Below are 14,811 nucleotides of genomic sequence, written 5' to 3'. Positions count from 1 at the left end.
ATTTCATAATATTCTTTTATTTATTTATTTATTGTATTTTAAATATAATATGAAGAAGTATTGAGAGCCAACCCAAATGGATTATGCTAACAAATTAGAATAAAAAATTAAAAAGTCAAGATGAGCAGTCAGATCAATGGAAATGTAAAAAGAAAAAAATATATGTTTTGTTATGCACCTATTAGAAGTATATTGGCTAAAAATGTAGAGAATATTATTTCAGGATTTAAGCTCTTAATTATCTCCTTCATAATTTTGCTTAAGGAACTTGAAGAAACCATTTTAAAAAAAATCAATACAAACTATAGACATATAAGAAAGTTTCTCGGCAACAGTTATCCTGGTGACCTTCTGAATGTAGAACAGATCTAACTGAAAAATCAAAAATAATCTTTAATGATTTTTAATTGATGCCGGTTAGTAAGAGAGTCATCATTTTGTCTTGACAGTTTCCCTTTACCTTCAGTATACTTTTCAACCTCAATTTTCCAACTAAGTTTGAAATTTGTCAATGCTTGCATTCTTACCTTTGCATATTGGAGGTGGGTGGCTCCACTGCCTATTAGCCTGACACTGTGCTTTGGTTGGTCCTTGCATAACATACCCAATATTACATGAGAATGTCACAACATCATTGAAGTTGAAACCGTTTCCACTTGTTCTTCCATAAATGGGACTACCAGGGTGACCACAGCTAACAGCTAGCGTTGCACAAAACAAAGAAACAAAACCCAAACAGACCCTGCTGTTATCACTTATAATGATTTATGATATAATAGATAATCATTACAACCAATATATAATAGTATTTTAAAGTTTTTATAGATATTATAAAATATTGAGTACTTTCCATGAAAAATTCACATTTCTCTGAACTGAATAAGAACTAAGACATATTTTAGTAAAGGTTGAAACACTTACTTAATTATTTTAAAAAAGCTGAATAGAATCTACCATGCAGAAATCAAGACAAATGAGGAAAAGTTTTCTGAAGAAGCAGGAGAAAAGCAAGCACTTGATTTTCATTACATATAGTCTGATATTCAAAGGAAACATTTCAGTGCATTAGTTCCTCAGGAATTATTCCTTACAAATATGTCTTAATATCAACTCACTCTTTGAGGACTAAGTACTTACTGCAGTTATAAATTTATGACTGGATATATGAAACATTATGGATACTGTGAAACTTTTATTGTATTTATACAAAAACTGACTACAAAAGTTAAAGTTCCTTTTCAGTGTCCACAAAGACCAAATACAAAAATAATAAGGAAAATAAACCACAAATTAATTTAAAAAAATGTATAAATATTTCCTTCTATGTTTTAGGAAATGCCAGTAGTTAATAAATAAAATGTTAATCAGTAATTTTAAATGAAAAAAAAATAATCACAGAACAAATTATTCAACTCTCAAATTTTTATCACTTGAGAAACTTCATTATTTTTCTAAATTAATTTTGTTAGTTTTAACAAATATATATTCTTTTTCTCCATGTAGAACAGATTTATCATAACTCTAAAAGCAACCTGTTCATATAATCCAAATTAAATAAAATTTTTAGCAACATCCAAAAAAAAAAAAGAAAATGGTCCTTAAGAACTAGTATAGCATACAGACAAGTCACAGTATATTCTATGAATGGAAGTTAAATTGAATTCTGTATGTTCTATTAATATCACTATGTTACTGGCATCAGAAATTTTTATATAAGGAATTGCATTTTTTTCCCCAAAAGAATATTTGGAATCATACACTAAACTGTTAACATTTGTAAAACCATCAGACAAAGATACACATTAAGCCCACAGAGATGTTTTTTAATATATGTATAATAACAATAAAAATTATTCTTGTGAAAACACAAGTATGAAATTTGCATAACATTTTGATTAATACCCAGGCATATACAGTAGCATTACACAACAGTAGTAATACATCTGCCAACTGTATAAGCAAGAGGAATGGTGAATTAAAAAGTGAAAAGGTCACAATAGCTAAATTTCAATTCAATTAAAACATCTAATGTTAAATAAACAAAAAGAAATGTGAGACTATTTTTCTACATGTCATTTGAACCTTTGATCTGAAGTGGAGCTGTTCCTAACTATCTGTCACAAAGTTAAAGGCTGTTGCTCCTTATAGCAGCTTTTTGCAAGTCTAAACTTTCCCCAAGTCTTGTGTCTTTTTTTGAAGTGCTGTATTGCATATACCCCTGTATTGAAACAAGAAGCTTCCATTTGACTAGAGGAAGAAAGTATGTCCATTTTCTCTGCTGTTAGTACATCTAAAACAATTGTGGGGGGTTATTTTTCAGTTCTCACATTGATATTGACATTTATAATTTAAAAATTCTTGATTAATGGTGTCTATTTTTACTGCCTAAATGGTTACCTATAAAGAAGTGGTTGGTCTGAAGTGTAATATAAAGAAGTAATGATCTATTACTTCATCATAAAGTGGAAACAAAATTAAGAAATACAATTATTATAGTATATGTATATGTTATTACATGCATATCTAGTTCTACGTAAAAGAGTGACAAGTAAATGTAATGAATTAACAGTGTGTATTATGATGAATCATTCAGATAGTTTCTGCTACAAAAATGTAGCTATAAAAATATAAGAATATTTGGAGGCAGACTAATACATTTTCAATACACTGACATTACTGAACCTAAATTATTGAAACAGTTGTAATTTACTTGAGAATCCTTCAAGAACTCTCATTTTTTCTCAAATGTAATACAGTATTTTCTGTTATTACATAATGGTATTTCATGTGATATGTTGACACACTTATCACGTACAAGGAGCCTCATTAACAAAGTACAAAATTCATGCCAGAAAAGCCAAAACCAAACAAGAAATCAAAATCAAAATATCTCTGTGAGAAGAAGAAGGAAAAAAAAAAAAAAAAAAGCATAAGTTTGTTGAAACAAACATTTTAATCATCAGTACTGACAGCATAATTCAAGAGTATGTACTTATGTAACTACCACTGACAAAGTAAATGTACATTAAATATTTTCAAAAGTCACTAAGGGACGTAAAGCCTTTTTCAAATTTGAGTACCTTGGCACCTAATTACCCCCACTTTTTGAAGAAATTCATACTCACATATAAATGACAGGTATTTAGTAGCCAAAAGATGCAATAATCCAGTGGAAATTTCAAGTGACAACATTAAACTTCACCTAATGGATGAATCACAGATTTTAGGTGGCCATATACTTTTGAGGATCTGTTTTAATTATTTTTTTTTTTAAATGAATACTAAGCTTCAAAGTCACTCCTCATCTTGTCTGACATAGACATTCCTGTGAAATAAATCAGTATGTGTTGCCATGCTTACTTACGCACACAGGATGGAAGCTGGCCGGACCAGTTGTGATCTTGTTGACATATTCGTACAGAAGAACCGATCAACCGAAAACCAGGACTGCACTGATACACAACTGTGTCTCTATATCCGTAATTTTCTCCAATTACTTGACCATTGACTATAAGATCTGGAATACCACAGTGACCAGCTAGATTTTTCAAAGTAAATTTAAAAAAAAAAAAAACCCACACAAAAAAAAAGAAAAAAATATCAATAAATATGACAGGGTAATTTTAAATATACCTCCTCAATTAAAACAAAGAAATGCTGAACATGTTTCATTTTTTTTTTTATTGACTTCATTCAAAGGTTTATTTTTATTAACTTGGGGAAAACTGCAGTTGTATAGGTAGGTCTGTACACATATAAAAAAATTACAAAAAGACAGTGTAGCAAAGAGATTAAATATTGCATATGTTACCAAATTTCTTTTAAAAAAATGAGTAATTCCTTTTTATTAAAACCTGTGAAATCCTATATTAGAATACATATAAATATTATAAATATTAATCCATTATAAATATCAATCCATATCCATTTTATAAATATAGCCTTTTTACAATGGGAACACATTCACTTTGATAATTTATTGCTGGAATCTGACTCTCTGGATTATCTTCCATTCTTTCTTGCCTATAGATCCCAGAGGAATCCTCAAAAGATTAATATGTTTGGGACAAAGGTAGTCAGTGCAACTACATCCAAATGTCCTGCAACCAAAAACCTTTCTATGCCTTGGCCGAACCGTCTACACTGTATTCTCAAAATATGAGAATTTTTTTTTTTACACTATGAAAGGCTCAAACAGACATTTAATCTTGAAAGAGGCAGGGGAAAAGAATGAACCATGTGTCATTTGTTACTATTTTACTTAACGAACTCTGGAAAATAGGCACTGTGATTCAGCAAATAATGTGTTAATGGAAAATCCTCTGAGAACTGTTGATCTCATGGAGATTGTGACATAAGGCAGACAACTCACTCCAAAACCAAGTAAGGCAAGCAAGAAAAACAAGCGGTGTTTCAGCTAGTACTTTAGTGAAGAAAAAAAATGAAAATTGAGATTTTCTTATGACTTGTGTCTGGCAACTTAAGCCTCGTATTGTATTTCATTGTATGAATCATGTTAAAATCATCAGAACTTACAATATAGGTAGTAAGTGACCCTTCACAGATTAAATTGATGAGTGCAGTTTGACTTCTGTTTAAGGAACAAATCTGATACTGTTTAAGTGTATATTCCCCTCTGTTTGTCCCCTCCTCATTTCCCTCAGTGTAACAAAAGGACTAGGCAAGCTTGAAATTTGGGTTATGTTTTCCGGGATAAGATGGCACAATACATGTTTATAAAGTTTTTGTTAGAGTACTTCTTTATTCTCCAGGAAAGTCATAATCTGTTCAGTAAAGAAAGTGGACTTTCTTGAACACGCAAGAAAGGGCCAAAGTTCCCTGTACTATCACATTTGTGATGACAAACAGCACTAATCAGTAAAAACTGAGCTGGAAAAGATAATTTTCTATCAGAAGTGCAACGAGACATTTTGAAGTGATTCAGACCATGTTCAAGGAAATAATTTTCTAATTGCATTTAATTGCAATATTGGTCTTGGTTCTTAATTAAGATTTTAGTGTTGCTTTCTGGCAGTAGAGTGGAAGCAGCATACATCACCAGAAAGGTCAAGCTCTGTTTCCTGTGCAGAGGGAATAAAACTGAAGCAATTCGACACATCAGGTGACTAAGATCACACTGTAGTTTCTGCAACTGTGCATGGACATTACAAAAAACACACAAACGTAACAGGTGAAAAAAATCATTGTAAATTACTCATAAGTTTTGCATTAATGTCTCTGTCTAGCTTGAGAAAATTTAAAATCACTTCAAATTCCCATCCTTTTAGTCTAGTTCCTCTCATTGTCATAAAGCTTCCAGACCCTAGCTTTCACTTCTTTTCACTTTTGAGTTTCTTTTTTTCTTTTCTTTTGACTTTCTTTGACATCTTCCATTGACAAGGGGAGAGCAGTGGATGTTGTTTACCTGGACTTCATTAAAGTGTTTACACTGTTTTGCACAGCCTTCTCCTGGACAAACTAGCAAGGTACAGATTGTGTGGCTGGTCTGTGAGACGGGTACAGAATTGGTTAACAAGGCACACTCAGAGGGTGGTGATCCATGGTTTTTGCTCAGGCTGGCAGTCTGTCACAAGTGGGATCCCCCAGAGATAGATATGGGGCCCCACGCTGTTCAATATCTTCATAAATGAGATTGAAATCACCCTCACAAGTTTTCTGATGTCACCAGATTGAGTGGTGAGGTGAACACATCAGAAGGGAGAGCCATCTGACAGAAAGACCCAGACAAGCTGGAAGAGTGGGCTAGCAAGAAATGTATGAAGTTTAACAAAGACAAGTGCAAGATCCTGGGAAGGAATAACCAAAGAGCCCAGTACAGGCTAGGATCTGTGTGATTGGGTAGCAACTTTGCTGAAAGGGACCAGGGGTCAGAGACTCATAGAATCATGAAATTGTTTAGGTTGGAAAAGACCTTTAACCTAACCGTTAACCTAACACTGCTAAGTGCAAACACTAAACCATATCCCTAAGTGCCACATCTACATGTCTTTTCAATACCTCCAGGGATGGTGACTCAACTACTTCCCTGGAAAGCCTGTTCCAATGATTGACAACCCTTTAAGTGAAGAAATTTTTCCTAATATCCAATCTAAACTTCCCCTGGTGCAACTTGAGGCAGTTTCCTCTTGTCCTATCTCTTGTTACTTGGGAGAAGAGATCGCTTTTAGTTAATTGCAGAGAGTGACAAGGCCTCCCCTCAGCCTCCTTTTCTTCAGATAAAACAACCCCAGTTGCCTCAACCACTCCATGCAGGACCTGTTCTCTAGGCCCTTCACCAGCTTCGTTGCCCTTCTCTGGACAAGATCCAGCACCTCCACATCTTTCTTGTAGTAAGGACCCCAAAACTGAAGACGGTGTTCAAGGTGTGACAGTGCTGAGTACAGGGGGACGATCACTTCCCTAGCTGACCACGCTGTTTCTGGTCCTGGTGGACAACAAGCTGAACATGAGCCAGCAGCACGCCGCTACACCAGCAAAGGCAAATTGGATCCTGGGCTGCATGTGCAGGAGCAGAGATGGAGATGCTGTCATCCCATTCTGCTCAGCCCTTGTCAAGCTGCAGCTGGACTACTGTATCCATTCTTGTCCCCACCACCAAAGAGACGCAGACAGACCAGAGAGAGTCCAAAGGAGGGCCATGAAGATAATCAAAGGGCTAGAGAACCTGCCCTATGAGGAAAGACTGAAGGTGTTAGTCCCTGAAGAAGAGAAGGCTCAGGCGGGGCCACATCACAGTATTCCAATACTTAAAGGATAGCTACAAAGAGGACAGAGGCTCTCTCTTCACATGGATAGGACAAGGGGAAACAGGTACAAGTTGTACTGGGAGAGGTTTCATCTCAACATAAGAAAGATTTTTATTTCCAGTAAGAACAAACATTCCCTGGAACAGCCTCCCCAGGAATGTGGTAGAGTGTCCATCACTGGAAGATTTCAAGATGTGACTGGACAGGCTGCTAGATACAGCTCAGCTCCCTTTCGCATGAAAGGTTGGACCAGGTGATCTTTTGAGATCCCTTCCAACTTGGGCTGTTCTATGGTTCTATTACTTCAAATTCCTCTGTGTTGATTATCTCCTCCCACCCTGTGTAACAGTTGCATCTTTGGGGCACTAACTATATTGCATGACTAATTGTGAACTAGTCACTATTAGTAAAGAAGTGTATATGTTTTGTATAGTAGAGCCTATTCCTAGGCTCTATCCTTGTGTAAGGTTTCTGAAAAATAAAGAAATATAAATGTATGAAGAATATTATAAAACTGTAGTTCTGTCATAACAGAATTCAAAATCAGCTTATTGTGACAGTGTTAAGGAATTAAATATAATTTAAAACTAGGATACGCCAGACTTGTGACACATTTTTCGTCTCAATTTTAAAAACAAATAAAAATCATCTGGGATTTGCAGGACTTGTTTCCAGTTTTCACTCTGTTTTCCAGGAGAAGCTTTGTCTAAGAGACATAAAAAAAAATTCAAAACAAACACCATCCCTGCTAAAAAAAAAAAAAAAAAAAAAGATGTGTTCAATGGTATTTCTTTCATTTTCAAAATACTATCTGTCATATAGGTACCTATGGTAAGCAGTTCAGTATGTTTGCTATTGCAAGTGTATGTAATGGTATACATAGTACCCGCTAAGCAAACCTTTGAGAACATTGCTGAAATTTACACTAATTTATGCAGCTGAATAAATTCCCTACGTTGCAATAAAGGCAGAGACTCATTAATATTTTCCAGAAGTTTTTTTCTTTGTTTGTTTTATTTTCCCACTCTGTTTCACACATCCACAGAGCTGGTCTCCCTCAGAGGAAATAAAAACCTTTCACATATAGTACTTGCTATCACTATTTCTCTAATACCAAGGAACAAAGAAGAGAAAGAAAAAAAATCAACAAGCAACCAACAAAGAAACCTCACCATCATCCACACCCATGTCTGGAAGAATACTTATTGTTTAATTTCTCTTCCATTCTATTCTAGTTTTCTTGTATTTCTTCTAAAAGCAAGGTATTTATTTATTTTTCTCATTAGTATTAGCAGAATTCTTCCCTTTTGTCATTTTTTCTCTTAAGATATCTATGAACAAAAGAATTCCAAAATGTTCATTATACATTAAGGACATGCTCATATTCATTATTGAATATCCCAGAAGTCTTTATGATCAATTCAATTCTGTTGTTTTTCAGGACATGCATTTTAATCTCTTATTTTAAGAGATTTGTGACAAATGAAGATATTTCTTTCCCCTTATTAACATTCTGAAATGTAATTTTGAAGTGCCATTCAGTAGTCTTTGATGATTTTCTTTGTGTATTATATGTTCGCACTACATATATGTGCCTGTAGCTATGTGTGTATATATACAAAAATAGTGAATTTGGGGTTTTAGAGGAGTTTTTGATAGTGCAAAGTTTTCAAATCTTTCAGATTACTGCTGATTCTTCAGTAGTCTGAGGAAAACAAATACTACACGTGTATAGTTTTCTGAGAAACTGACTTTGTTTCTGAATGAGACATACTTATTGTGCAATAACATCCAAGATCAACTCTATTCCTTCATTTTCTCTCACAGCTGTATCCCTAAAACCTTTTGCACTCACTTGTATTATATATATATGTATCATCTACCATACAATTGTTGTCAGTTTTGTCACACTGGTATAAACAAGGAGTAACATAAGACTTCAGTACTGCAAAAAATAGTGCAAAGCCATAAAGCAACATAATTTTAAATCTGTTCTCATTTAAGAAATGTGTCATACTTACCCCAATTGAATCATTATGGAAGAGGAACAGTTTAGTTGTGAAATTTGGTGTAAAGAAACTGAGTAAAATGATAAAACTGTTTGTTGTACTAACTAAACTTCATTCAATATAACCATAAGGTGTGGCTAACTGTCTTTTGCAATGAGATAACTAAATAATTCCTCCTTATGCAATCCAGGTACAAAACTGCTCAGGAGCTAAGCTCTGCAGGTGGAGTGTTTAAGAAAGGTGAAGTGTTAAGAAATAGTGATTCTATTATCAATTCACATTGCTGTTTAAACTGCCAATAAGTCATTCAATATTTATTTGTCATGGATAAAAGACTTAATAGTACTGTTATTATCTAATGGAATATCAGTTTTTTATCCCCGAAGTAATATTCTGATTCTGAGACCAATTACAAACAAATATAAAACTGTTGTAGTCACCTTGGAAGGCTATTGAAAACAAAAAATGAAAAACAATCATAAGATTTGTGGAAAATATGTGACAGAGGAAGTTGTTCAAGCAGTAAGATCAATATTGTACTTCTGATCTGTATTTATCAGAATGAATGAGTGAGAAAAAAAAAAAACAACCCACCCTTCCATGCTACATTGCCAAATAAAAACACACAACAAATAGAACATTAACTGCACTGCATTAAGAACTGGGTTACGGATAGAAGAAAAGCTGAAATAAAATTAGCAAATTTTAAGCAAAATCTCCATCCAAAGATTTGTAACACTTATCATAATTAATATTACTTGGATTGTCATAATTACTATTACTGGGAGGGGGGAGAAAAAAAAATAAAAATCTAAAACCCTAGTAGTAAATAGCTGACTTCACAGTAGATTAGGCTTCTAGGCTACTCTAGATTGCTTTCAGGATAGCCTTGTTCATTGTCAATGTCTTTCTTTTAGTGCTGTATCATAAGACTGGGTGTATTTCCATTTTTTCTATGACAATTTTTTCTATGACAAGAAAGATTTCCATCTTTCTATAAAATATCTATATAGCATTTCTATGAATCCAGTTGAGGCCTCTAGGTCTTAATGTAACTTGTAATGTATCATACTGAATCAAAATATGTCACTTTTGTAAATGCAATGAGGGAATGCTACAAAGAAAGAAATTAAATATGAAGGTTTTACAGTGTAGCAGATTTGATGGGGGAGGGGGAAATAAGCACTATAACATTCTCAATTTCCAGTCTAGCAAAGCTTGAGAAGAACAACTACATGAAATATCATTAAGAAACAAAATTAGTCAAAAACTAGTAATGAAGGATATTAATAATATGTGAGCACAAAATAAATTACCTATCTTGACATGAAATCCAGCTCTAGCAATGAAGAATGAGCATAGTAACTTAGTGTCAGAACCTTAGAAACCTCATCTGCAAATGAGGTTTCTTTTCTGCAGTTACTCTCTGAGATGCAAGAGTAGGAATAAATGAATACAGAATCTTTACATTAAATGGCAAAAACGTGTCTACGCTTATTTTAGCTATCAGTAATGTCAAATATGAGCATAGTAGTGAAAGAATTCTACATATCAATATATTATTGAAAAAGAGATTTAGGTTGTTATTCAGTAAAGTTAATTAACCTGTCAAAATGACCTCAGCTGAGGAGGGAAGAATTATTTGCTGGAATATCTTTCTTCTCTACAGGGCTTGCATTTCTGATAAGGAAATATTTTTTTACATCCTCCTGTTCACAAACAACATTCTGTAGAAAATCACAGTATTGAAATGACACTGGCACAGCCCTAGACAAACAGGGTTTGTGGTTTTTCTCCTGCTAGTTTCAGAAGATCTTCACCTTGCCAGCTGTTCAAGCTCTATTAAAATTGCTCAGGATGAATGGTAACATTCTTTTAAATACTCTTTTAATCCATGGCACAGAGAGGGAAGTTCTCTGCTTAAATCCTTCAAATGGCTGAATAATTATTTAAAGATGAAACATCTTATATCTCACTTGAAAGTCTAGTTGACAAATTTGGTGGCCTTCTATGATGGGGTTACAGCATCGGTGGACAAAGGAAGGGCAACTGACATCATCTACCTGGACTTGTGCAAGGCATTTGACACTGTCCCGCACGACATCCTTGTCTCTAAATTGGAGATACATGGATTCAATGGATGGACGACTCGGTGGATAAGGAGTTGGCTGGATGGTTGCGCTCAAAGAGTTGTGGTCAACGGCTCAATGTCCAAGTGGAGAACGGTGAGGAGTGGTGTTCCTCAGGGGTCAGTACTGGGACCGGCACTGTTCAACATCTTTCTCAGCAGCATGGACAGTGGGATCGAGTGCACCCTCAGCAAGTTTGCCGACGACACCAAGCTGTGTGGTCGACACACTGGAGGGAAGGGATGCCATCCAGAGGGAACTTGACAGGCTTGAGAGGTGGGCCCATATGAACCTCATGAAGTTCAACAAGGCCAAGTGCAAGGTCCTGCACATGGGTTGGTGCAATCCCAAGCACAACTATAGGCTTGGCAGAGAATGGATTGAGAGCAGCCCTGAGGAGAAGGACTTGGGGGTATTGATTGCTGAGAAGCTCAACATGAGCCGGCAGTGTGCGTTTGCAGCCCAGAAAGCCAACCGTGTCCTGGGCTGCATCAAAAGAGGTGGGACCAGCAGGTGGAGGGAGGTGATCCTGCCCCTCTACTCCGCTCTGGTGAGACCCCACCTGGAGTACTGCGTCCAGGTCTGGGGTCCCCAGTACAGGAGAGACATGGAGCTGTTGGAGAGAGTCCAGAGAAGGGCCATGAAGATGATCAGAGGGCTGGAGCACCTCTCCTATGAGGACGAGCTGAGAGAGTTGGGGTTGTTCAGCCTGGAGAAGAGAAGGCTCTGGGGAGATCTAATTGTGGCTTACCAGTACCTGAAGGGGCCTACAGGAAAGCTGGTGAGGGACTGTTTATCAGGGTGTGTAGTGACAGGACAAGGGGTAATGGGTTTAAGCTGAAGGAGGGTCAATTTAGATTAGATGTTAGAAAGAAATTCTTCCCTGTGAGGGTGGTGAGGCACTGGAACAGGTTGCCCAGAGAGGTTGTGGATGCCCCATCCCTGGAAGTATCATGGAATCATAGAATTATAGAATGGTTTGGGTTGGAAGGGACCTTAAAGACCATCTAGTTCCAACACCCCTGCTGTGGGCAGGGACACCCTACACTAGACTGTGTTGCCCAAAGCCTCATCCAACCTGGCCTTGGACATCCCTGGAATAAAATAATGTTAATATGCTAAGTTTTCATATAAGCAGAAACAGAACAAAAATTTCTTCATCAAATATTTAATTGTTTTTCCCTGAGGAAAGTGTATAACAAAATACACAGATTTTTCAGTCTCTATTTATAAATAGGATATTCAGTAAAAATTTATTCTATGTTTCTGAATGTTTCTTCAGGATTTATTACATAAACTTTCCCCCAGAAACTGATTTAATGTTTTCAGTATAGGAAAAGATCAAGCACAATAAAGTGTGAGAGGCGGTCTGTAACCTTGGAGACATAACAGTCATGGGTTTTGTCTTCGACTGTTACTTTATTTTAAAAGACTGAAGTGATTTTTTCATATTTTTTTGTCACCATAAAATCTTGTGAAACATTTGTTTTTAAGACTTACTTAACAGAATTACTTCAGGAGCTCTCTGTTGTTTTGTTTTGTTTATTTTTGCAATTTGATCATTGTTTCTTCTCAACAGCTATGGAGTGAGAAGAATACTGATTCAGAACTCAATTTCACACTACATTCAGTGAAGGATCAAACCAAGATCATTACATTAACAGGATTACTCTCACACTACTACATCTTTATTTAGGTATTCTGCAAAAACATAAGAGATTCAGAAATGAGGGTAGTTGTATTAAATGTTCTAATTCTCTTTGCCATTTACTGTCCCCTAAGATTCAATAGCCATAGGTACTATCCTTGTAATAAAAGAAGCAGGAATGAAAAAAGAAAGACAAAAAAGAGCTGTGAAGACTATCAACATATTCTGACACTATTATGGCTGTCATTACAATGACATAGTGAGGATATCTATTATCTGGAATCAATCAGCCTTCCTGTTTATCTATAGGTCTACTTTAGAGACATATGCAGCAATCCAGTGAGATTTGCATGTGGGAAAGATATTGAAAACATGATTCAGTCTCTGGAAAGGTATCTATAATTATAATTTGATATGAAAAACAGCTCAGCCACACACATTTTTAAAATTCACAACTCTCTTCAACGTCTGTGCTAACTGAAAGAGACAAGCTGTTTCACTTTGCTTACTTTTGTCTGCTAGTGAGAAAGAAAATAGGTAAGCTATGACTGTAGTATCCATACCTAAACATCTGGTTTCAATTCCACTCCAGAGTCCAGAAGACAGACATTCCCTCACGGCAGAGCCGACTAGCATGTATCCTGAGTCACAGGTAAATATAGCTGTAGATCCATATGTGATTTGAGTTCCAATCTTATTGCCGTTTGGAGGTGTAGGAAGTTCTCCACAAGAAATAACTTTATGACAAAACCAAAACAAAACAGAAATGTACAGCTGAGTATCTCACACACACAAATAGTTATCAACCAGTCAATCAGATAAATAAATTTCACAGTTTGAAGTATTTTGCTTTGTAGAAAAAATAGATGAAAAATTCTGCATACAGACTATTACTTCCCCAGAAATAATACTTAAAGAGAGAGGGGACACACGCAAATAAAAATTGTATCTGTAAAGTTAAAACCCCTCACTATTCAGAACATTATTAATTGCTATTTAATTACCTTGGGTTTATCAATGACTTTTTCTTAATACTGGAATATCACAATTGTTGCCATTTAAAAAATCATCTTTATGTGGAAAGATGTCTTTTTTATCTTCTAATTTATAATGAAATGCTTGCCCTAGCATTCACACAATATGTTGTTAAAATGAGTGAACAATGTGCATGGAATTCCTTGCTATTTATTTATAATTGAAAGCATCTTTTCATTCAAAATCATAATTCTTCTTCAAAAAAATTCTTTTAAGGACTAATAAAAAGAACTTTACTATTAGTAAACAAGATGGTGGATCATCAAAGGGTGAAAGCAGCTAGTGTACTTCATGCACAAAAAACTAAAGGTAGTGGTAATACTGCAAACAAAACTTCCCAAAACATAGTGAAAAATGTTTGTCTTATAAAGAAAAAAGTGTTACAAATATATATACAGTACGTAAAAATAGCTATAAACACAAAGATATAGATACAGACATATACACAATATTTTTAACACTAGCAGAGGTGAAATATCACAATTAACTTTTAAAACTCCTCTAAACTATAAATGAAATTTCCAGTAGGTTATAAAGAACTCAGAATGAAGGTTACTTTCCAATGTAATTAATCTGTCTTTGGAACTGCATTTTTCAGCCCCTTTTTTTATTGGTTTCAAATATGTTCTCAAGAAATCCTAAATATATTCTAAACCAGTTATCTGGCTTACACGTTTTTCCCCCTGCTTTTTAGATATGTGTGTATTTATACACATACATGCAGATACACACAGTTTAGATACATGCACCAAAACCACGGTCATGTCCCATTCTATCGCAGTGTGCGTCGTGTGGTGTTTCACACAAAGGAAGTATTTTGGGGCTTCAAAGTATACCCCAAATCCTACAATTTTGAAAAACAGAAGACTAAATTTAAATACATGAAGAAACCTGCTTTTCACAGGGGTGGAGGAGGGGAGCATAACTGTAGCCATACATTTAACTTGTTTAAAGTATCTGATAATTCATTACTTATTTTTTTGAGAAGTAGCTATTGCAGGTTATCAGGATAACAGCTAATGGTGGGAATGATGTGGACCTATGTGCTCTATATGGTAATCAGCTGAAAGGAGAGATTATTTTATTTATCAAGTGCACAAACAGGATACAAAGCTTTTTTTTTTTTCATTTTTCAGCATTCCTGACCTAGAAAAATATATAGGGAAATGTTCTCTATTACTTTTTTTTAACCTTTATAGATTTAGAGACCTTTAAAATCTGGA

The 14,811-nt window shown here is 35.1% G+C and overlaps 1 protein-coding gene across 1 annotated transcript in view; it reads right to left on the bottom strand.

The window, feature by feature from the left end:
- The window catches only part of CSMD3 (CUB and Sushi multiple domains 3), a 727,509-nt gene that overhangs the window by 63,141 nt on the left and 649,557 nt on the right, over positions 1-14,811 (bottom strand). The window contains exons 52-54 of the mRNA XM_075743489.1: positions 13,117-13,290; positions 3,365-3,538; positions 528-701 (exon numbers count right to left, since the gene is read on the bottom strand). Coding sequence (XP_075599604.1) covers positions 528-701; positions 3,365-3,538; positions 13,117-13,290 — 522 coding nt within the window. The remainder of the gene's footprint in view (positions 1-527; positions 702-3,364; positions 3,539-13,116; positions 13,291-14,811) is intronic.

The sequence above is a fragment of the Balearica regulorum genome, chromosome 2 (genome assembly GCF_011004875.1).
Source record: "Balearica regulorum gibbericeps isolate bBalReg1 chromosome 2, bBalReg1.pri, whole genome shotgun sequence".
Taxonomy (NCBI): domain Eukaryota; kingdom Metazoa; phylum Chordata; class Aves; order Gruiformes; family Gruidae; genus Balearica; species Balearica regulorum.
This window is presented reverse-complemented; position numbering and strand designations above follow the sequence as displayed.